The sequence below is a fragment of the Pseudorasbora parva genome, chromosome 15 (assembly GCF_024679245.1).
Source record: "Pseudorasbora parva isolate DD20220531a chromosome 15, ASM2467924v1, whole genome shotgun sequence".
Classification (NCBI taxonomy): domain Eukaryota; kingdom Metazoa; phylum Chordata; class Actinopteri; order Cypriniformes; family Gobionidae; genus Pseudorasbora; species Pseudorasbora parva.
Window position 1 is genome coordinate 32126473 of NC_090186.1, and position 23139 is coordinate 32149611.

General features: G+C 36.6%; 1 protein-coding gene across 3 annotated transcripts; it reads right to left on the reverse strand.

Moving 5' to 3' along the window:
* Positions 1-112: 112 nt before the first annotated feature.
* Positions 113-23005, reverse strand: cnstb (consortin, connexin sorting protein b). 3 transcript variants are annotated; one of them, XM_067417797.1, is made up of 10 exons: positions 22795-23005; positions 17400-17633; positions 13540-13649; positions 10626-10656; positions 9043-9129; positions 8425-8542; positions 7565-7586; positions 7172-7483; positions 1903-2026; positions 113-1787 (listed from the first exon to the last, which is right to left on the reverse strand). In XM_067417797.1, the coding sequence occupies exons 2-10, from the start codon at positions 17629-17631 to the stop codon at positions 1576-1578; spliced, it is 1248 nt and encodes a 415-aa protein (XP_067273898.1). In that variant the 5' UTR covers positions 17632-17633; positions 22795-23005; the 3' UTR covers positions 113-1575. The 3 variants fall into 3 exon arrangements, with proteins under 3 accessions (XP_067273898.1, XP_067273897.1, XP_067273899.1); XM_067417796.1 differs by having other exon boundaries at positions 17400-17636; positions 22795-23004; XM_067417798.1 differs by lacking the exon at positions 22795-23005 and adding an exon at positions 19825-20101.
* Between the last annotated feature and the right edge of the window lie 134 nt (positions 23006-23139).

The following is a 23139-nucleotide window of genomic DNA, read 5'->3' on the forward strand; positions in this document are numbered from 1 at the left end:
ATAACGGCCAGCAGTAAATTACATTTGATCATTATTGATAAATTATAGGATCGCTTAGTGACAGTTTTGAAGAAATCAGCTAGATTAATTAAACACAGACCACTTTTGAAAATATATTTAAAAAATCGAATTTATTACAAAATGTATTAATGCAAGTGATTTTATCAGCATAATTATTTCGTTTTTGCTTTAATGACAGCAGTGCCAACCTTGATCTTTTGTACAAAGGAGTTTAAAATCGTCTCAAAATGAAAGAGATGGTGCTAAATCTTAAATATTTCTATATACATTTTACATTGTAATGTTTCTTTTTTTTAAATTGTTTTAAAAATTGAACACTTGTTTGTTTATAATTACACATTGAGTCCTATATTTTTTACGTATTTTTGGATTTTTTTATCCTCAATGTATTTTTTTGTGATGATTAACATATTGTAAAAGCAATATGGATGAATTATTTCAATAAGTACTTTACAATACAATTGATTTTAAGAAAATAATGACAGTTCAATCATCATGAAATTTCCTCTTAATCAGAGCTGTGCAACTATTTTCCCTTCATTGTTAGAGAAATTGTTATTGAATTCTGAAATAAAATTAAATATGACTACAGATGACACATTGGCCTCATTTGTGAAATGATCCTACGTCACCTAGGATATGTGTGCAAATTCCATTTACTGCTGTCATATTTTCTTCCATTCAGAAGACCAATCCATTATAATCATACAGAGTTACAGCATAAAACAACTTCCAAAATATATTTCCAGTCATAATTCAGAGATGTCTTGTGTACTACTTTGGAAAGCAAAGCATAAAGACATGCAAACAAATCAGAATCCTAGTTCTGAGCATAACATTAAAACACTTAAAAGCTTTTAAGACCCCCCTATTATTGATAGCACAACCCACACTCACTTTGATTACTAAACACAAAATGTGCTTGTAACTAAAAAAATAAAGATTGCTTGCTGTCTGTCATATGATTATACAATTATCAGATTTATTATGAACCAGCTGATCATAGAAGAATTGCTAAATCAACACCGAACTGACATAATCTAGTCAGAACAGATTGATCGTCATTATTCAGCCTGGTCATGTGCTATTTGTAATATGTCAATCATAAAGCCACCTGTTTGATAAGTTAACATCCCATAAGTTAACATTGCTAGCTACACACACCCGTTTTTGCTTATTCGTGTTGACACTGTACACATTTCAGCGGTTATAGCATCGTTGCATGAAAAGTGCCGAGTCAATCTATCTCAAAATAAAAATATACAAAGATAACCATGGAATGTAGTGTATAGTAAAATATACAAAACAATGTTACTGGCTTCAAAGGTATATTAAGATAAGCATGTTTTAGTACCAATATTAAATACTTTATACAAATGTATTTATGCATTAGGAAGCCCTGTGTGATTTGTACAGACTCACTAAAGAATAGTTTATTAAGGCCTGTCTGGTAATGCGTATTTGTGCACAATATCTCAAGAGGAATACTGTTGTTCATAATCAGAAATGGTAATCTAAAGAAAGAGTTCCACTTGATTTAGCAAAAAATAGCTGCTATGATGCAGAAGAATAGAGCCACTGTGTGAGAGCACTCACTCCTCGTCGTAAGGGTCCAAAGTAAAATTCCACGTTTTGTGAGAAGTCGACACACACATTAGAGTACGCCTCTCCAACGAGACAATAAAGAGCAGTCCCACCCATGCTAATCACCACGGTAGCCAGACACAAGACGAGAAGGACAAGGCAAGAGTTTCCAGCCGACTCATCTGTATGCATGAGAAAGATGAGCTTAGATCATTCTCAGATTAATACAAGACAGAAATCTGAATATATAAAGGCCCTGTGTGACCGTTTGTTTACAGAAATGTGATGAATTTGTACCTTGATCAAAAGCATCATCTGGCTCTCTGAAGCGGACTTTACGCTTGTCTTTTTGTGGAGTCGCATTGTCTGTTTCCCAGACTCTCTTCTTTAAAATAGAGACTAAGCCATTTGAGGGATACATCTGCAGAAAAACAGTATGAAAATCCATTAAATACACTACAAAATCCTTTTTAAGTAGCATGTACATGGCAAATAATGTAATAACAACCAATAACCACAAGGGGTCAGTATGTGCAGTATTATAATGAACTGAACTGCATTATTGTGATCCCTTTATGAAAAAAGTACTGCTTTCTTTAACACACACACACACACACACACACACACACACAGTTCTTAAAGTACGTATTATGGAATAAAATGTTTTTAGAACCAATATATTATAGAATATATTTTTTTTTTGTTGATCTTATGAGTGATTTTTGACCCAATTAAGTAGGACTTTTAAAGGGATATTTAAAAATTACCCCATGATTTACTCACCCTCAAGCCTAAAATTTGAAGCATAAAAAGTGTATCCATCCATTATATAAGTAAACCAGACAGCTCTGTGGAGTTAATATAAAGACCTTCTGAAGTAAAGTAAAATATCTAGCCTCTGCCAGACTGCCTTCTGTATTACACTCACGAAGAACATTTAACACCTCCGCCTCTCATAGTTCAAAATGCTTACGCTACCTCCGACGTCATACATCACTAGTTACCCTTTTTTCATTGAATTCGGATGGCGGTGGATGCAATTTTTTGGACTTTAAATTTTGGGCTGCCATTTACTGCCATTATAAGGCTTATATATAGCCATGATAATGTTTTAAAATGTCCTGGCTTTTCCAAGCTTTATAATGGCAGTGAATGAGGGTCAGATTTTGAAGCCCAAAAAAAGTGCATCCATCCATCCATCCATCATAAAAGTACTCCACTCGTCTCCGGGGGGTTGATAAAGGCCTTCTGCAGCGAATCGATGGATTTGTGTAAGAAAAATATTCATATTTAAAACTTTAAAAACTAAAATAACTAGCTTGTGACAGACGGCCATACGCATTGATTTACGGTGAACGAGTAACCCCTGACAAAAAAACAAAACTGTCATAAAATAGAAGTTTAAAATGACAACTATGAAGAGAAATGTCGGAGAGCTTGAGTTTGTCGTCCAGCCCTTTTGTTTGAACCGCGAGAGGCGTCAAAGCTTACTATGCTACTCCTATGTCCTACTACGCCATACATCGTGTCAGGGGTTACTTATTTGTTATCGACTTGCGCAGGCCGTCTGCGGAAGCTAGTTATTTTAGTTTATAAAGTTTTAAATATGGATAGATGTCTGAAAGAAGATAGTCATATACACCAAGGATGGTTTGAGGGGGGGTAAATGGGGTCATTTTCATTTTTGGGTGAACTATCCCTTTGGGTGAAGCCTAGTCCCAGACTAAAATACACGTTTGAGCTGTTTAAAGGGGAGAAGAATTGAGAAATCAACTTTCCCTTGAGTTTTTGATATATAAAAAGGTAATGGTAATATAAGATTATCCTGTAAGTTTCAGAGCTGAACACTTCCTTTTTAGTCAAAGAAAAGCTTTTATAGACACCAGGCCCAGAAAACGATCGTGAGCTTCATTCTTACGTCATAGCGCTACGAAACACGCCTCTACAGAACGTCTAATTCAGTAGCCCTGCCCGCCGTCTCATGGAGCTGATCGGATCAGCTAGCCAGCAGCAATAAACAGGCTGAAGAGGATAGCAAGATATTGTGGAAGAACAGAGTCGCTGCGTAAGCTTCCTTTGGATCATAATATTAGGAATGTGTGATACTTCATTTATTTTTAATGAAGTTTCAGCTCACTGTTCGCTTCATTTCACTGTGGAATCGTTTATAAACAAGTCTCAAGTCGTGCTGGATTTGCAGACACAATGTTTTGCCTTCTATATTGGATCCGACAGAAATGGTGCAATAATCTTATGTGAGTAAAACGTCTTTTTTATATGTAATTGTTCTAGTCCCGGGGCTGTACCAGACCAAAACGAATGCCCGTCGACAGAAATTCTTTCTTGATCTGGGCGCGCACGTGTGTGTGTGAGAGTATGCGGTTCGCGCTTATAATATCGACCGATCGTGTGGGTAAGGTGCCATGTAATACAATCACAGGTGGATGAGAAATAAAACATTGTGTTTGTTTGATAAAGACGTTTATTAGCCCTGTGAGAGAATAATTCCGGGTGCCGCTTTCAAAACAATCCCTCCCTCATGTGAACTGAACTGACAGGGGAGCTGAAGTTCATTAAATATGCAAATCTTATCCAATCCTAGCCGTGGGCGTTAACTGTCAAGTCTCCAGTGTGTCACGCCCATCAAAACCCAGCGTTCAGAAAAGAGCCACAAAACCAGTGTAGAAAATAGCCTATTACTTATTAGTTATGATGTTTTTGAATGTAAAAACTACACAAACGTCATTAGTTGACCTCAGACAACAGTATAAAAAATAAAAAAGCCAGTTCAAGACACCTTGAACTAAAAGCCACTTGCACCGACTTATCTTAAAATGTCACTATCATTGTTTTCTCTCAAGATGCACACCAGTAATGTTTTATTTTTATTTTTCTAATGGGTCCTGCACACTGTGCGATTTTTCAAAATCTTTTGCGAATGTCCCTTGTCAGACTGTACGAACATGATCGCTATGTCACACTGTAAGATCTCAGTTGACATTAATGTCAGACTGCACGATAGTGAAGGCGCGCTAAAAACGGACGCGCGCAAGAAAACTCACCCGGAGTTCCTATCATCAATGAATGACGCGTTCGGTGATGGTGAGCTGCATTACACGCGGGATGAAATGCTGGCTACAAAGAAATCTCTAGCACTCGTTTTGGTCATAGTTTGTCTTGAAAAACGGAGATATTTGACTGTCGTCGTAGGAGAAGTCACACTGCAGGATTCTGTGCCAAATCTTCTGACACTGCCAGAATTTCGTCTGAGGTAAAATTTGATCGCAGCGCTCATTAATCGGCTGCCGGTGAACATGTCAAACTAACGACCAAAGACGTCAGATTTTAGCCTAGGATCAGAGGAATCTTTTAGGATTTGCTAAATTTGTCTCAGATGACCAAATCGTGGGCAAAATCGCACAGTGTGAACCCGGCTTAAGGCACATTTATTAAAGCTACTATGGCCTGATTTCACAGACAGGCCTTAGAATAAACCAGGATTAGGCCATAGTTAAATTAGGACATTTAAGTAGCTTTTATAAATGCTTATTAAGCCTTGTCTGTGAAACTGGGGATAAATGTCCTATTTGAACTAAGGTCTAATCCTGGCTCAATCTAAGTCCTGTCTGTGAAATCAGGCCTATATGTAATATTTCTAATTACATTTTATAGTCTTTGCATTATGGTTAAAAGTGTACTTCTGAATGTACTGACATAAAATATGCTTTAATACAATTTCTACTGAAACTTGGATGTCATGTATTTAATAATACTTGAAATAAAGTAATTTAAATGTATTATCTAATAACATAATGTAGTTAAAATTATATTTAAATACATTTACATATGATTTAGTATGCTATATTTTGTTAAGCATGACAAACGATTATTAAAACAAAGATTTAAAATGTATGTTAAAGCTATACCATGTCATTTTTTTGTCCACTAGAGGGCGCCTAGCAAAAAAAAAGCCGTAGCTTGATAATGCCAAGTTTGAGCTCAGAATCTTGGGACATGTGGTCTTCATCTCTCTGGTGGAAAAGAATCGGGTTAGGACTCGGGCAGAAACCATGTTGATGGATGTGATTATTAACATTAATGTAGTATGAAGCAGAGCAGGACTAAGTGTTGAGGGACCTGAGCGAGACCGCTGGAGCGATTGTTACGCAGCACACGGCTCGTCAGAGGCGGGACTTTTATTATGACGGGACACAGTCGCCGGCGTCATTTCCGCTTTTTCGGTCATGAGTATGAGGTAACGCAGCTCTGTTTGTCATATTAGATACATATGTGCATGTGACACTTGTTGCAGACTGCTAATAGTAAAGCATTTCTGCCAAATAAAACCAGAAACCGAGGGTAACACATATATGACGCAATTGACAGGCGACTCCCTCAGATGTCCCGGTTCCTTGGTTAAAGTAACAGTTTTCTCACAATTTACAAATAGTTGGAAACATTTGGGATATTGTAAGAACTCAACTGAACAAAATATAACACTGGCCTGGTGGTTTTTTAATATTTTACTGCAAAAATACTACACAGTGCACCTTTAAAGTAAAACCTTATAATTTACCATATTACAAAGTGCACTTTTTAAAAGTATACCACAACATACAGTTAAGAACACATCTTTTCCCAAGGGATAGTTTACCCAAAAATGAAAAGGATGTCATTATTTACTTTCACTCACGTCGTATCTAAACCTGTATGAATTTGTGGAACACAAAAGATGATATTTTAAAGAACTTTTGTTGTTGTTAATACAATGAAAGTCAATGGGGACCAACACAACTTTGGACCCCATTGACTTTCATTGTATTGTCAAAAATGGTTCTTCAAAATATCTTCTTTTGTGTTAAGCAGATGGAGGAAAGTCATAGAGGTTTGGAATGACATTTCAGAATTTTCCATTGGAGTGAATTATTTATTCATTATGTTTACTTGCTGCCTCATAATAATGTCATGACATAATGTAAAAAATTTAATTGATTTTCAAGTCAAATCAAGGGCCAAAATGGCTATGAGTCTTTAAATCACTAGCAAAAAACTGTGTACAACAAACAAACAAACACATCATGTATTCATCATTCACTTGATCCAAAAAGTCAGTTACTCTGTGTTCACCGTGTGTGTCCAATACAGTTCTGGAGAAGGTTTCTGCAGTTAGACTGTTATTTAAGACAACCACACCCGATAGCTTGGGGAAACCATACACTCCCTAAACGCTTCTTTTCAAAATTCCTGCAGCTGGCTGCCATAATGCTGTAGATGACGTCACACTATTTTGTCTTTCACAAAGCAGAAACCACCCTGTGGCTAAGAAATGTGGCCTGAGAATTAGGCAGAAAGTCCCATTTGACCTTTCCCAAAGTCATAAAAAAATCTAGTTGAAAACCCAGATTAATACATCACTGTATATTTAAGCTCTAAGGAATACAAATTGTTCAGTAAGCGTTTGATATGGAACAAATCGCAGCCGACGGATGGTGTCTCAGCATGCTTATTTTTTCTAAGGGCAGATGGTAATATGCAAGAGATTAACATCACTCCTACAGCGCCTTACCTCCTTTACCTGAACAAGGTTGTCCAGCTCATCCACAGGAACCTGGCCGTCAAAGTCGGTGTCGTCCTGCAGCTCCTCATTCCAGCACTCATCTTCCTCAAGATCTTCCTCCTCCTCCTCCTCCTCCTCCTCCTCCTCCTCCTCCTCATTCGATTCACAGTTCTCTTCTGGCTCCTGTTCAGCTTCCAGCCATGAGCAGTCGTCCGCCCGGTTTTCTGTCCCGGTTGAGTTCACTGAAGCTTGTTCTTGTTTTGATCTTCTGTGTTCAGTCACATGGGTTGGGCTGTTTTGTAGTTTAAGGTCATCCATGTTCTGCAATAACAGACTGTTTTAATCAGACTCACAGAAAAAGAAACTGCATTGGTGGATAATAAAACAAATATAATATTTTACCTTTTCCAAAGAGAGGTTAGGCCTGTTAGGAGTAGAGTTTGACAACTTATTTATTAAGGAGTTATTTCATTTCAGTAGTGTTGTTAAAATATTTTACATAATAGCAAATTTGCCAAGAAATGAATAATAATAATGAATCATTTTATATTTTAATATACTTTAAAATACAATTTATTTCTGTGATGCAAAGCTGAATTTTCAGCAGCTATTACTCCAATCTTCGGTGTCACATGATACTTCAAAAATCCTTTTAATATATTGATTTATTGTCAATTTTATAATTTTGATTAATAAAAAGTTTTAAAAGAACAGTGTTTATTTAAAATATAAATGTTTTATAACAAAAGTTTGGGGTCAGTAATATTTCTTCTTTTTTGAAAGAAATTGATACTTTTATTTAGCAAGGATGAATCCTGTTCTTTTTTCATTTTTTTTTCATCAATGAATTCTGAAAAAAATATCGTAGGTTCCAAAAAAGACTGTAGTAATGGATGATGAAAATTCATCTGTGCACCACAGATATAAATTATATTTTAAAGTGTATATATATATATATATATATATATATATACACACACTTTAAAATTGTAATAATATTTCTCAATATTAAAAAACATTTTTTTCAGCAAATAAATGCAGGCAAATAAATGCACATAAAAAACTTTTCAAAAACATTACATATGATATATATGAACATAAATATAACATAATTTGAAGTCAAAAAGCTAATCTAAAATGTCATTCTTGAGGTGTTTCCCTATATATTTCCCTATAGTTTAACTTGATGGTACTTGACAAGGCCTGGTTTAGTCAGGGTTGAAGACTTTAACAGTAGAAAATGCTTTAATTATATTTCTCACCTCTGGTGTGTTCTGCAGATATGACTCAACACTTCCATATGCTCTCGCTCTCTGTCAATTCCATTAGCGCTTAAAGGAGAGTTACTTTCAGATTGGATGCTGATTTTCCTCTGGGACTCTGAAACCAAACATATGGATTTTTAAATACTCTCTCTCACACGTATACAATATCCAGTCACAGAATATGTGAAAGCAGTCTAAAAACACATTCTTGGCTTCTGACATTTCATGAGGAAAAAAGATACAGCTGTGTTCAAAAACACAACAACATTCTTGAGGTTTCACTTTCCAGGCTTGGTTGACAAGTTAATCAGATAAGATAGGAGCGTCTGACCTCTGTACTTCAGTGACATTAGTGAAGAAACAGAGTCACATGTGGTCTGGGCAGTGGAGCGCGGTTGGGAAATGAGCAATTTCCTGACATCAAACCATACCACTGCCGTTTACTTATAAAGGATGAAGCTAGCAATTCTGCTTACAACTGTATTGTCCTATTTATAAAAGGAGACTCATCTTTATAACATAAAACAATGCTTTAGGAAATCCTCTCACATGCAAATGTGAGCTCCTCTGGTTATTTTCAGGAAATATATCTATATAATCATCTGGCATTCTTACCCCATTTCTTTTGTATGGAGGCCAGATTAGACAGTAGTCTTTCATGGTACAACTTCTCCAGATGAAGAAACTCAACTGCCCACTGATCTGAGATAGTCAATGCTTAAAGAAAGCAACGTTCACAAGTGTTGAGAGAGAGAGAGAGAGAGAGAGAGAGAGAGAGAGAGAGAGAGAGAGAGAGAGAGAGAGACCTTTGAGAGTACCAAGTACCATTCAAAAGTTTTTTTTTTGTTTTTTTTTAAGAAATGTAATTCTTCAAAACTGACAGTAAAGACATTTTAAATGTTATATTTCAAATAAATGCTGGTCCTTTGAAACTTCCCATTTATCAAAGAATCCCGAAAAAAAAAATCCACAAAAATATTAAGCATTCTATGAAAAAATATTAAGCATGTTTTCAACATTGATATAAGAAATATTACTTGAACACCAAATCAGCATATTAAATTAAGGCTCATGTGCCCCTGAAGACCGGAGTAATGATGCTGAAAATTCAGATTTACCATCACAGGAATAAATTGTATTTTAAAATGTATTAAAATAGAAAAATGTTCTAATATTTAACAGTTTTTACAATATTTTTTATCAAATAAATGCAGCCTTGGTGACCAGAAGAAACTTAAAAATCCAAAACTTTAAAGGCACACTATGTAGTTTTTTGCCACTAGAGGTCACCTATTCAAAAAAGGCGTAGCTTGATGAAGCCGAGATTAAGCGCAGAATTTTGGGAGTTGTCGTTTTCACCTCACAGCCAGTGGAAAAGAGCCAGATGGGACGCGGGCAGAAATCATGTTCATGGATGAGATTGTTAACATCACTCTGCTAGATCGATATTAGAATATAATTTTAATAACTGCTGGGTGGCTTGTGTTGCCAAATTGCATGCGATTCATTTTAAAACATATTGTATGATGGAGAAAGAAAAAAAATTCTGTCTCCAAACAGTTGTTCCCTTGTTTAATAAAACATAATCGGAAAAGGAGGGTAGCGCTAGTATGATGTAACTGATAGGCGACACATGGACACAGTTCGTGTCCTGGTTAAAACTGCATATTTCTATGGATTTAAACATTCTTGGAAACATTTGGGTCAAGTCAAGTCTTAATAAGTACACAAGACAACAACATATGTTGTGAATCCAAATATCTTACATATTGTGCCTTTAATTAATAAAGAAAGACCATAATCTCCAAAACATTAAGCCTTTTTTCAAGATTTACGCAATATAATTAATAGGAAAAAATCGATTAAATTGAATTGTGTATTAATTATGTATTTTAATTGAATAATTAAACTATTCTTAATCAATTATTCAGTGTATGATAACCAGAGATAAAACGCTTATATAAAAACAAACTACAATCTACTTAAAAATATATATCAACATCCTTCCTTTTGTCCAACACCCTAAAAGTCAGCATGGAAAGACACACCCTAATGAGCCCCTGAGTTGGTTACCTCGCCCTGGTCACCAAGACAACAGCATCAACAGGGACCATTTAATGATAGTAAAGGAAAAGCAAAGAGGAAACAGACAGAGATCAGGCACATAACAGCGGTGGATTTACAATGCAAAAGGATACAGTCCTCTTCAAGGAAGTAGCCCTCCGCTATCTGTTATGGAAGAAAAATATCAGCAAGTAAAATATTACTTCTCCTTACCAATTCCTGGATCATCACAAAAGCATTCAGTTGAAAGACTCTCAGCTGTGGTCGATCAAAGCCGCATTTCCTGTTAGACCTGAATCTAGAGTCTTGATTTCATTTCAATTCCCTGATCAATAGAAGCTGTAGCGAAGAGCACCTTTAAAAGGACGATGCACAGAATGAAGCGAACGTGAACATGTGAATGGGTCTGACAGCGAGTGTAGATGAGAAAAATTATGTGCGAGAAACAACTGCCCTATCTTTGCCCATCTAATGCATTCGCTTACATGGATCGTCTATATTTAGTGTAATGCAGGAAAATGAATCGTTTTTCCTGTACTCTTGATTTTATCTAACAACAATAATCTCATTGAGAGGCAATTTACCCCCCTGTATTCAGAACTCTATAGGGAGATTAAAAAAACAACGCATAGAGCACATTTCAGTAGTTTGTCTTGTTGACAGATCTGATTAGAAATGTGCATGGTGTTTTAGTCAAAGCTTTTTCTTTTTTACACGCAGGATGCCTGGAAATACGGACAAACTATAGAAAAATAAGAATAGACTATTTTTGTACTGATTATATTACATTTTGGTTGAAAGTAGTTTAAAAACCGATAGAGCTTATACGAATTGGTGCCCACCCATTTTTCGGCTCCATTGGTTCCGAAAGTACTTTTCCCACTCAATTTCTCCCATAGGGATTTCAAAAAAAGTCTTTGTTAAAGGGTTAGTTCACCCAAAAATAAAATTTCCTCATTAATGACACCCCAATGTCGTTCCACACCCGTAAGACCTCCGTTCATCCTCGGAACACAGTTTAAGATATTTTAGATATAGTCCGAGGGCTTTCTGTCCTTTAATGTAAGTGTATGCCCACTTGCTGTCCACGTCCATAAGGTAATAAAAACATCATCACTGTAGTCCATATGTGACATCAGTCGGTTAGTTAGACTCTCTTGAAGCGACGAATATACATTTTGGTCCAAAAATAACAAAAAATACGACTATATTCAGCATCGTCTTCTCTTCCGTTTTCCTCAAATAAAGATTCAAATGGTCATGATTCATGATTCGGATTGCGTGTCAAACTGCTGAAATCCCGTGACGTGACATTGGCGATACAAATCAGGAATCAATCTGCTGATTCACGACCGTTTGAATCTTTATTTGAGCTTTGAAAACAAACGCGGTCATCTGTCACCTTTTCCGGTGTTCTCCTCTGACACCGTCATTCTCCTGCTTTGATTTAAGGTGGCCAGCATAAGTTATATCTGCTGAGAATGCGACCGTGGTGTTCCCCTCTGTCCCAAAGAGGCATGCATATAACTTGTTGTATATGAGTATAGTTCACATGATAAATGTAACATTAAAGGGTTAGTTCACCCAAAAATGTATGTCATTAATGACTGACCCTAATGTCGATCCACACCCGTAAGACCTCCGTTCATCTTCTTCAGACACAGTTTAAGATATTTTAGATTTAGTCTGACAGCGTATCTAAGTGCATGCACACTATACTGTCCATGTCCAGAAAGGGAATAAAAACATCATCAGAGTAGTCCATATGTGACATCAGTTAGTTAGTTAGAATCTCTTGAAGCATCGAAAATACATTTTTGTCCAAAAATAGCAAAAACTACGACTTTATTCAGCATTGTCTTCCGCGTTTGTTTTCAAACCTCAAATAAAGATTCAAAGGGTTAATGAATCAGCTTATTGATGCATGATTCGGATCGCCAATGTCACGTGATTTCAGCAGTTTGGCACGCGATTTGAATCATGAATCAATCCGCTGATTCATGACCGTTTGAATCTTTATTTGAGGTTTGAAAACAAACACGGAAGAGAAGACAATGCTGAATAAAGTCGTAGTTTTTGTTATTACCAAAATTCGATGCTTCAAGAGATTCTAATTAACTAACTGATGTCACATATGGACTACTCTGATGATGTTTTTATTCCCTTTCTGGACATGGACAGTATAGTGTGCATACACTTAGATACGCTGTCAGACTAAATATAAAATATCTTAAACTGTGTCTGAAGATGAACGGAGGTCTTATGGGTGTGGAACAACATTAGGGTCAGTCATTAATGACATGAATTTCATTTTTGGGTGAACTAACCCTTTAAAGTTAAGATAAGCTTCTAGTTTTAATAATTTAAACAGGCCTTTGAAGCTTGGGCAAAAAGCTTCTCACGCCGAATTAAAGCCAGTGCATTGTTCAGATCAAAATTGACATGATTACATGAAAAATGTTATGCCAATGTGTTGGACAGCGCAAGCAGGAGACTAAACATGGTTTAACTTTTTTTAATTACATTAACTATGCAAAAATATTCTATTTGTCATATTTCTGTTTTGCATTAAACTAAGGAATATTCTGTAAATCCTTTACTGTATTCTAAAATGATCTACTATGAACTTTTGCATGGATTTTAATATTGAAAAGAGCTTAGTCTCTTTAAAGTTATAAGATATTTGAATTTTTTTTTTTATACTTTAAGACTTTCTTGCCTCATGGGTTTACATTATCTTAACAATCAAATTAATTCAACATTACATTAAATATAAAATATTTGTGCAACAGATTATCACTAATGTTTTACGTTTATTGAACACAATATAACAAATTTGACTGAAATCTGAAATTTGATTGACTGAATACGGTGAGATCTCATCGTGGTAGTTTTGTGCGCGTGTGAACGTCGAGGCAACTTACAACACAAAGTACCTCTCGCGGGGAACACTAAATTGAAGTACCTATCCTTTAAGGTTCTATTGAAGGTCTTTTCATGACAATAATAGTTTTGGGAGAAACCTTTTCAAACTCCCAGTGCACACACCTGGTGTAAGGAATGAGGGAGGAGCATGTGATCAGCCTCTTCAACAAGGGACTGCAGTGAAGCCAGAAGAGAAGGACTAGGTCCAGGAGGCCCAATCCCAGAGAAATGACCTGTACAGAGATCACATCAGGAAGAAAATTAGAAAAACTGATGCCATTTCATAATTGTGACTTTAGTAAACCGGTGGGGTAATGGAGTAATTCACCCAAAAATTAAATTATCTCATTAATTACTCACCTTCATGTCATTCCAAACCTGTAAGACTTTTGTTTATCTTTGGAACAGAAAATTAATATTTTTTTTCCAGAAAAATTAAGATCAGAAAGTTTTATGTCCCTCCATAAACAGCTACACTGTAAAAATAAATTCAGTTCTCAAAATTTTTCAGTTGGCCGAATTGAATTTATGTGAATTAAATTGCATCAATTCACAGAATTTCAATTCGGCCAACTGAAAAATTTAGATGTGATTAGTCACTGGAAAATTTTCAATTGGAGATATTATTTTTTTACAGTGTACTCTACTACTAGCCTGACAAGCCAGACCCACATCAAGATGTTTGGTCTGGAAACTCACCATTGACAGGGCTCAATCCCAGGGGCGGGATAAACGGTTGTCTTTCGGTTGTCTAAACTCCCTCTCCATGGCATGCACGCAATAGGGTAGCGCTACAACCAACCAGAGCAACGAAGGTGAAGCTGAGCTAGTTGACAGATTAAACTTTCCTTCGCCATATCCGGTCGGCAAAACTCAGAACACATCTTCCCTTCTTAAGAATGACTTTAGTGCCGTTCTTTGTTCTTTTCTCAGAGAAAAGCTTAACTCCAAGTCTTCCAGAGTCGCGGTCAAAGCTGATTTGAAAGACCGCTATTTGCCACTTTCTGTGTTTACTAGAAGCACACAAGCGCAACTCGGCCGTCATTATGTTAAGCCCCGCCCACCGACTCTATACATGATGTGATTGGCCCGACCAGACTTTGGCAATTACAGCTCAGAAGCTCAGCTTGAGAGTTGCTAGACGACACTCGCGGCAGATTAGATTTGCTGCCGCTAGGGTGCGTCTAGATTTCTAAGCTACTCTACTACCACTTCTATGCTATAAAATATTCATAAAGAGATTGTAAAACTAATCCATATGAATTGAGAGGATTAGTCCAAATTGTTTTGAAGAGACAATCACTTTATATGATGAACAGATTGAATTTAGGCTTTTATTCACGCATAAATTGATCAGCGAACATAAATAACATAACAGTTCTTACTAGAACCAGGAAGTATGATCATATTAGTCCAGTTCTGTCAACACTGCACTGGCTCACTATTAAACGTCGCATACATTTTAAAATCTTGCTTATTACTTACAAAGCACTAAATGGTTTAGCTCCCCAGTACTTAAGCGAGCTCTTAACACATTATACTCCATCATGTCTATTGCGGTCTTAAAACTCTGGCCAGTTGATAATACCTAGAATATCTAAATCAACTGCAGGCGGTCGATCATTTTCCTATTTAGCACCTAAACTCTGGAACAGTCTTCCTAGCATTGTTCGGGAAGCAGACACACTCTGTCGGTTTAAATATAGACTAAAAACACATCTCTTTACTATGGCATACACATAGAACATTTTTAACTTTCATTATTCAAATCAATTGACTGATTGTTAGGCTGCATTAACTAGGTCAGCCAGAACTGGGAACACTTCCCATAACATCTGATGTACTCGTTACATCATAAAAAGAGTGGCATCTACGCTAATGTTAGTTTCTCTGTTTATCCCGAGGTTTATCCTGGATCCGGGCCGTGTCCGAATCGGATGGTGGACCTGCGCCTGGACATGACCAACCCATCCTGGAGTGTCTGCTGAGACCGTGTCAATTGGTGTCTCCTCTGAATTTGCCTCACCGGCACATCATGCTCAAAAAACCCATCTCTGGCGCAATAATTCCGGTCTTTCATGTATTCATACTCTTGTGTAATCGACGTACCATCCTAAATAAACCCGTCTCTTCCGTGATACCCAGAATAAGGTTCAAGGTTGCCAGAATAATAATCATACACGTGTGTTAATAGGCCAGAGGAGAACTGGCACCCCGACTGAGTCTGGTTTCTCCATCATGCCCCGATGGAGTTTTGGTTCCTTGCCACTGTCGCCTTTGGCTTGGCTTGCTCAGTTGGGGACACTAAAATTATGATCAAAGTTATTCAACTAATTATACAAATAAAATTTATGAATTAGGTTTTAATTAATTCTATAAACTATAATACAGATCTGCCGACATTGTCGCTATATGATAAATTAAAATAAGCTGATAACATCACTGTTTTCTCCAGAACGACTGCACAGCCAAATCTAATTTTGTTGCAATATTATCCTGTTTGACACTGTGAAGCTGCTTTGAAACAATCGTCATTGTAAAAGCGCTATATAAATAAAGTTAATTGATTGATAAACAGAAGCTCATCTAAACCTGCTTGGCACGCAAGAACAAACCTCATTGGTTCTTGATCAAGCTCAAACGTGCTGCGTAACAAACGAAAATAAACCTTCTTTGGTCCTCGCACGTCAAGAGAACATGCTTGAGCGTCCGTGTACCATAACTGATGTGTGATAATGTTTGTGAATAAAAGCCTTAATTAATTCGGTTCATCATATAAAACGATCGAGTCTCTTCAGAATATTTGGACCAAACCGCTCAATTCATATTTAGTTAAATCTCTTTACGAATTTTAGAAGCGTCAAAGTGGTAGTTGTGTAGGCTGTCAATGGAGGGACAAAAAAACACAGATTTCATCAAAAAGATCTTCATTTGTGTTCTGAAGATGAACAAATGTCTTACAGGTTTGGAACGTCATGAGGGGGAGTAATTAATGACAGAATTTTCATCTTTAATTCCTGCTAATAATGAGAGGAAAAATTGTTTTTGGAATGTTTTCATGTGATTAGCAGTAGGTCTAAATGACAAGTGCATCATTATTTCCTCATGTCGTTCCAAACTGGTAAACTTATATTTTTTTCCTGGAACACAAAATTATAATTTTAAAGGATTCATACAAAGCTCTTTTCCATACAACAACACAATTCCTCTCAGTCCCCATTTAAAGCACCGTAAAAGTGTCTATATAATTTGTGTGCTATATGCTAGATTTAAAAAAGAAGAAGCTTGATGCTCAGCAAGGCTGTTCAATTGAACAAAAATAGTTGAAATATTATAATTTAAAATAACTTTTCTATTTTAATGGAAAAGCTGAATTTTTAGCAGTCTACAGTGTCACATGATCCTTCAGAAATGTTTCTAATATGCTGATCTGGTGCTCAAGAAACATTTATTTGTATTATGAAATTTTAAAAACAATTGTGCTGCTTAATAATTTTTTTGTGGAGACTGTGAAGCATTTTCTCAAGATTTTTTGATAAACAAAGATCAAAAGAACAGCAATGCAACAATGTAAAAGTGTCTTTAATGCATCCTTACTAAAGAAAAGTATGTATGTATGTATGTATGTATGTATGTATATACACACACACACACACACACACACACACACACACACACACACACACACACACACACACACACACACACACACACACACACACACACACACACACACACACCCCAAACATTTGAACAGTAATGTTTGAGTCATATGGAACATTTCTATGACATGAGTACCCTTTCATTATTATATTATATTTAAATAAATGTTATATTCCTAAATCTTTCTACCTTTTGTGTTCAAAGGAAAAATGGAAGTAATTCAATTTCAAGTTTTTAATTGAATCATAACCTTTTAACTAATATTTCTTTTATCAAGACAAGAATCACATCACCAGAACACAGCAATATAAAATGCCTACCATCCTCTAAAGAGCAACCATAGCTCTTGATGTTTGTTGGAGACCTCTCTTCAGTCTTTCTTTTCTCTGAGTCGTGTTTAACCGCTTCCAAGTCCATAATCTCTGCCTCTTGCAGCTTGTTCTGATTCACATCAGAGGCTTTTAGGTAAGAGCTAATGATGTCCTCTGCGGTCTGGGTTATTGTTCTCGTCTCTTTCCATCTTACAGACTTCCTTGTCTCGGAGTCTCCCATAACTGCTAGATGATCACAAACAAGATAGACGATCATGAAAATGAATCTATATCTTACTTATAATTCAAAAGAAAACATTAAGGAGGACTAAATATGTCCACCACTTGATTCTGGTTTTTCAAGTTCTTCACCCTGCACTGTACCTTATGCTGGTCATATCCGCCATCAATTACCACAGTGAGGAACACTTGTAGGACAGGTTTGGTGTTGTTGAACATTTTTTAAGCAGATCTTGGACCTTACTTGAGGAGAAACTTGTGAAGCTGTCAAGCAGGGTGTCCGAACAGCGAACCAACACTTACTTTGTTTACTCCCGAAGCCGACAGCAAGTGCAAACTGACAGGTGTGTTCGAAAACAAGAGTCGGTTATAGCAGCGATGCATAATTCATGGGATGGAGGCTCTTGTTTTTCACTCTACCTAGGGATTTTGAGGGATGAGCAGTAAAACCAGAGACAGAGAGATGGAAAAGGGTGGAGGTGAGGATGAGTGTCCTCATAGTAAATAACGTGCCACTGTCAGTGTGGTACCAGAACAGGGCGAATGATGAGGTGGGAAAGGCTGAAAGAAAAGTTAAGAGGTTTCTTGACATGACCACCACTGGCCTGATCGGTGTCAAGATGAACTCTTATAAAAGCTGAACAGTGTGAACATATAGCCTAACAACAGGGTGGGCAACTGGGCATATAACGAGACATGCTGTGATTGACACTCTACCTGATGCAGCAAGAGTGCAACAGTTTTTGTTTGCAGAAATCTTGCTGAAATAAATTGTTTAAATATTGAACAAATTGTTCTTTTAATACACTACCGTCGAAACGCTTGGGGTCAGTAGGATTTTTACAGTAAAAATATTAATATAGTTAAATGTTATTACAATTTAAAATAACAATCTAATAACAATTTAAATATCATTTTTATTTTAATGAATCGTGATTAATCACATCCAAAATAAAAGTTTGTTTACAAATTATATGTGTATGCACTGTGTATACAGATGTATGTATATTTAAGAAATACATATTATATTTTTATAAAAAATTATATTTATTTATAAGATGAATTATATATACAGTATATACATGCAAATATTTCTTAAATATATACATGCATGTGTGTATTTATATATACATAATAATTATGCACAGTACACACACACATATTATGCAAACAAAGTTTTATTTTGGATGCGATTAATCATGATACATTTTTCCCCAGCACAAGTGTTAATATATTTTTAAATGTACTTTTTGAGCAAAACTTTCAGCACCCATTATTCCATTCTTCAGTCACATTTTTTTCTTCTGCTTTTGGAGCTCAAGAAACATTTCTTCTTATTATATCAATGTTGAAGATTATCTTTTTTGTGAAAATAATGGTATATTTTAAAGGATTCTTTGATGAATAAAAAATTCAAAACAACATTTATTTGGAAAAAATATTTTGTGTACTTTTTGCATCCTTGCTCGATCAAAAGTATTATTATTATAATTTTGATTTTTTTTTAAACCGTACTGACCAGAAACTTTCAAATAGTAGAGTACATTGTGATATGAGCAGTTTGCAACAATTAAAAAAGGCTGTACTTTATCCGTGTTTATTTCTTTTTTGATATGTAAACATAATGTCATCTGTCCTATACTTAAGAAACCAACCCCAGACCCGGAGGTCCTTGCTAATTATAGACCGATCTCCAACCTCACCATACTGTCAAAGGTTCTAGAGAAGGAAGCCGCCTCTCAGTTCCACAACCATCTAAAAAACAACAATTTATTTGAGATATTTCAATCAGGCTTTCGCTCAGCCCACAGCACCAAAACAGCTCTGCTTAGGGGGACAAATGACCTTCTAATGAAAGCTGATTCACGATCACTATCACTGCTCATTCTCCTCGACCTATCAGCGGCATTCAACACCGTGGATAATACCATCCTCCTGGACCACCTCCACAATACTGTTGGACTTCCGGGAGCAGCACTGCAGTGGTTTCAGTCCTACCTTTCTGACAGGACTGAGCGCGTTATATTGGGAAATGGGAGTCCAGGCTGTTCCCTGTTACATGTGGTGTTCCGCAAGGTTCAGTTCTCGACCCAATCTTATTCATCCTCTACATGCTTCCCTTTGGTCCTGTCATCAGCAGACATGGAGTATCTTTTTATTGTTATGCTGATGACACACAATTTTATTTGTTTACCACATGTCTTGAGGAGATTAAGGCATGGATGGGAACTAACTTCCTCCAGCTGAACTCCAGTAAAACTGAGGCACTACTGGTTGGCACCCCTAATCAGATCCACTCCTCTCCCTTATCCCAGCTCATCTTTGACGGCCAGGTCATCACTTTCTCCTCCTCAGTCACAAATCTAGGGGTACGGTTTGATCCACAGCTGACCTTCAATGACCACATTAAGGCTTGTAAACCCTAATGCTCAAAATAATTAATTGGTTTGAGTAGTGCCAACTCAAATTAAACAAATTAGTTTTAATTAACTTTAATTACTATTTAGAACTTTCTTTTTCTTTGGGTTCTCAAAACTGAAAAGTAATCTGAATTTTTCATTGTTTTGAGTTTTAGTAATTAGAACAAGACTAACTTAAATTTAACGGAAACTGGGCTGTGATTTCTATTTCCTAGAATGCTTTGCCATGACACTCAAAAGGGTCCATAGGGGCCAAAATTAAGTGTTATATTATGTTTTTTTTTTTTTTTTTTTTTTTTTTACAAGAACGTTAAGTGGGATTTTTAGTAATGTTTAATGTTTTGTTATGCTAGTTTAGAAGAGTTTCTGTTATGCTGTTTTTTTTTTTAGGGTTACCATCATGGTGACTGTGGCAGTTGAGGCCGAGGGGCTGTGAGAGAACCAGCTGTGCGCCTTGCGCTGCACCAGCCTCATATCCCACGGAGGAGTTCAGATGCATAAAAGGAGGAGTGATGACAGTGAAGGACGAGAGAGGACCAGGCCGGGATTTTACGTTGTGTTTTGTTATTTTTTTATTATGTGTGTGTGTGTGGCAGCTGTCCGTGAGGGGCTGCCTGCGTTACTTTGTTTAAACGTTAGCTGGTTCACGACTCCTTCCCATAACAACAAACTTTGTTACAGTGACAAAGTGGAGCATGAGCTTAGTTTGCTAAAAGATATATGTTAAATGTATTATCTTGCTGTCCTCATTTAGCAAGTGCTATGCTAATGCTACCAAAGCACTGTGTAATTAGCAAGATGGCATTTATTAAAGCTACACTGTGTGATATTTTCTCCCATCTAGTGGTGAAAAGGTATATGACCATCCAGTGTATAATAGTTTCTGCTCCTCTCAATTTCGATTTCGTTTCAACTCCTACGGTGGCCGATTTAGTCTCATGGCTTTCAGTTCGACCTCTTCGGTGAGTGTTGCGTCAACTCAAGTGATGAGGTAATTTTTGAAAACTATTATAATTTGCAGTTATTTAATGTACCAAATGATCTATGATCAAGTTAATCTATGTAAAATGAATAATAGAACTGAATAATAACCAGTTCATTGCTAACATCAGCTATCAGGTTCCCAGACGAATGCAAGCTCTTAGTAAAGTAACTTTTATCAGTGCTATCATTATTCTGTATATTGTACAACACCACTAGCGTAAGGCAAACAAATTATAATGCAATTAAAATATTAATATGTTATCCGTCATAGAACACGGATTTATGTTATAAGGTAAACAATACTTTTTCATCATTGACGCGAGGAAAACTATCCTAGACGTCGTTCTAGTGTTATGCACAGCACACCATGATATAATTAGCCAAGCAACAATAAAACTTCCAATATACACAAATAGGCTGAATTAATATTACCTGTCGAGAAGAAAGCAGGCAACGTCGGCGTTCTTTTTAAAACCGTTGCTCCTCATGAGCTCTTTCCATCTTGGAAAGGCCACTCCAGTATTTACTTTTGTCTTGTTGATTTGCCTGTTGCGTTGCCGTCTTAATTCTCTTTTCCGCTTCCTTGGCGACTCTGATACATATCCCGCAATGTTACTAGGTCCCCGACCGGGGTCGAATTCGGTAATCAATTCCGGGACGTGGTTGCTTTTACACAGAAGGCGACCCGGCAATGCTCCGGGAATATTGCGGGTCCGACGTGCAGTGTGAAAGGGGCTTAAGAGTGATGATCCTCCATCATCATATAGCAGCCTCAAGCAATCCCCCTCTTCACATTCGACACAGTGCCATCGAGTGTAAAAACGCGAAAAGCGAAGCTTGAATTTACGGGTATGTCCCTCTTTGGCAAATGTACTTTCAAGATGGAGGAGCAACATGGCGACCGCCATCCGAACCCTCAACACTTATGTATTTTCAATGGTATATTATAAAATTATGAGAATGCATTATTACTTGAAAGAAGTAAATATACATTAATGAGCACATATATTTTTGAAAGAACTAAGTGATTTTAGCTAAGAATAAACTAAAAAAGTTACACAGTGTAGCTTTAACTTAAAAAATGGAGGCAACTGTTTGCTTAATTTTTTTTTTTTGACGTTTTGCCAACTTATTCAGGTTTAAAGTGTAGGTTGTGTTTATTAATATTCACTTTCAGAGAACACTAAACCATGAATTAACATTATGACAGGCAAGTGATAGTGTGTTTAGTAGCCTGCGAAGTTAGATGTCATGACATGCTTATGTTTAACAGTTGACAGGTGTTCACATGCCTGAGGCCTATTAAAGACAAGCTTAGAAAAGAAAAGAAAAGAAAAGAAAAGAAAAGAAAAGAAAAGAAAAGAAAAGAAAAGAAAAGAGAAAGCTGTCCTCTGCACCCGGCCTTCGGTCAACTTTGAAAATTGCATTTTAACTTTTATGAATCTCTTAACCATCACCATTTGAATTAACGAGTCTGCTAAATTAATACATGTAGCATAAATATAAAAGGCTTAGGCGAACCCTAACATCATAACGTGGACTAACGTTAGTAAATATTACGTTAACGTTACCCTACTGCTCTTGTAATATTTTCAGTTTGCACATATCTTGCACACAAATGAAAGATGGTGTAATAGGGCGCGTGCTTTAGTGTCCCGCAACCATTTCACAGGGTCTTATCCCTTTATCACTATATTATTTTCATCAGAACCATTTCGAAACGAAACACAGACACACAACTCATGTCGTAGGCTACTTACGTTAAGTCTCTGTAATGATGTTACAAGAATCCGCCGCATCTGTGAACGCGTGCACGCGCAGCGTTCATATCTGTTCCCAGAGCCGCAAAAACAGCGACCCCAGACCCATCTCTGTGAAATACAGACCGATCTGAAATCAGTTTCGATACCCTGCTTCTCTTGTCTCTGTCTGCATCTGTGCAGTTGTTTACAATATAAACAGGGGCGTTTCTTTTTAAGGTCTCGATCTTGCTGGGCGTTAGTGCCACCCATCGGTTCATATGGGACAGTGTTCGGCGGATGCATCAAACGAATTCAGTTTAAAACTGCATTGAGATGGCTAAAATTGTTTGTATGCCCACAATT

Excerpts from the sequence above, each read along its gene's own strand:
- cnstb (XM_067417797.1), bottom strand. The coding sequence starts at position 17,631 with ATGGGAGACTCCGAGACAAGGAAGTCTGTAAGATGGAAAGAGACGAGA. Across the intron at positions 9,130-10,625 it reads CTACTTCCTTGAAGAGGACT|ATCAGTGGGCAGTTGAGTTT; the intron begins GTATCCTTTTGC and ends TGACTATCTCAG. Across the intron at positions 8,543-9,042 it reads CTCCATACAAAAGAAATGGG|AGTCCCAGAGGAAAATCAGC; the intron begins GTAAGAATGCCA and ends GTTTGGTTTCAG.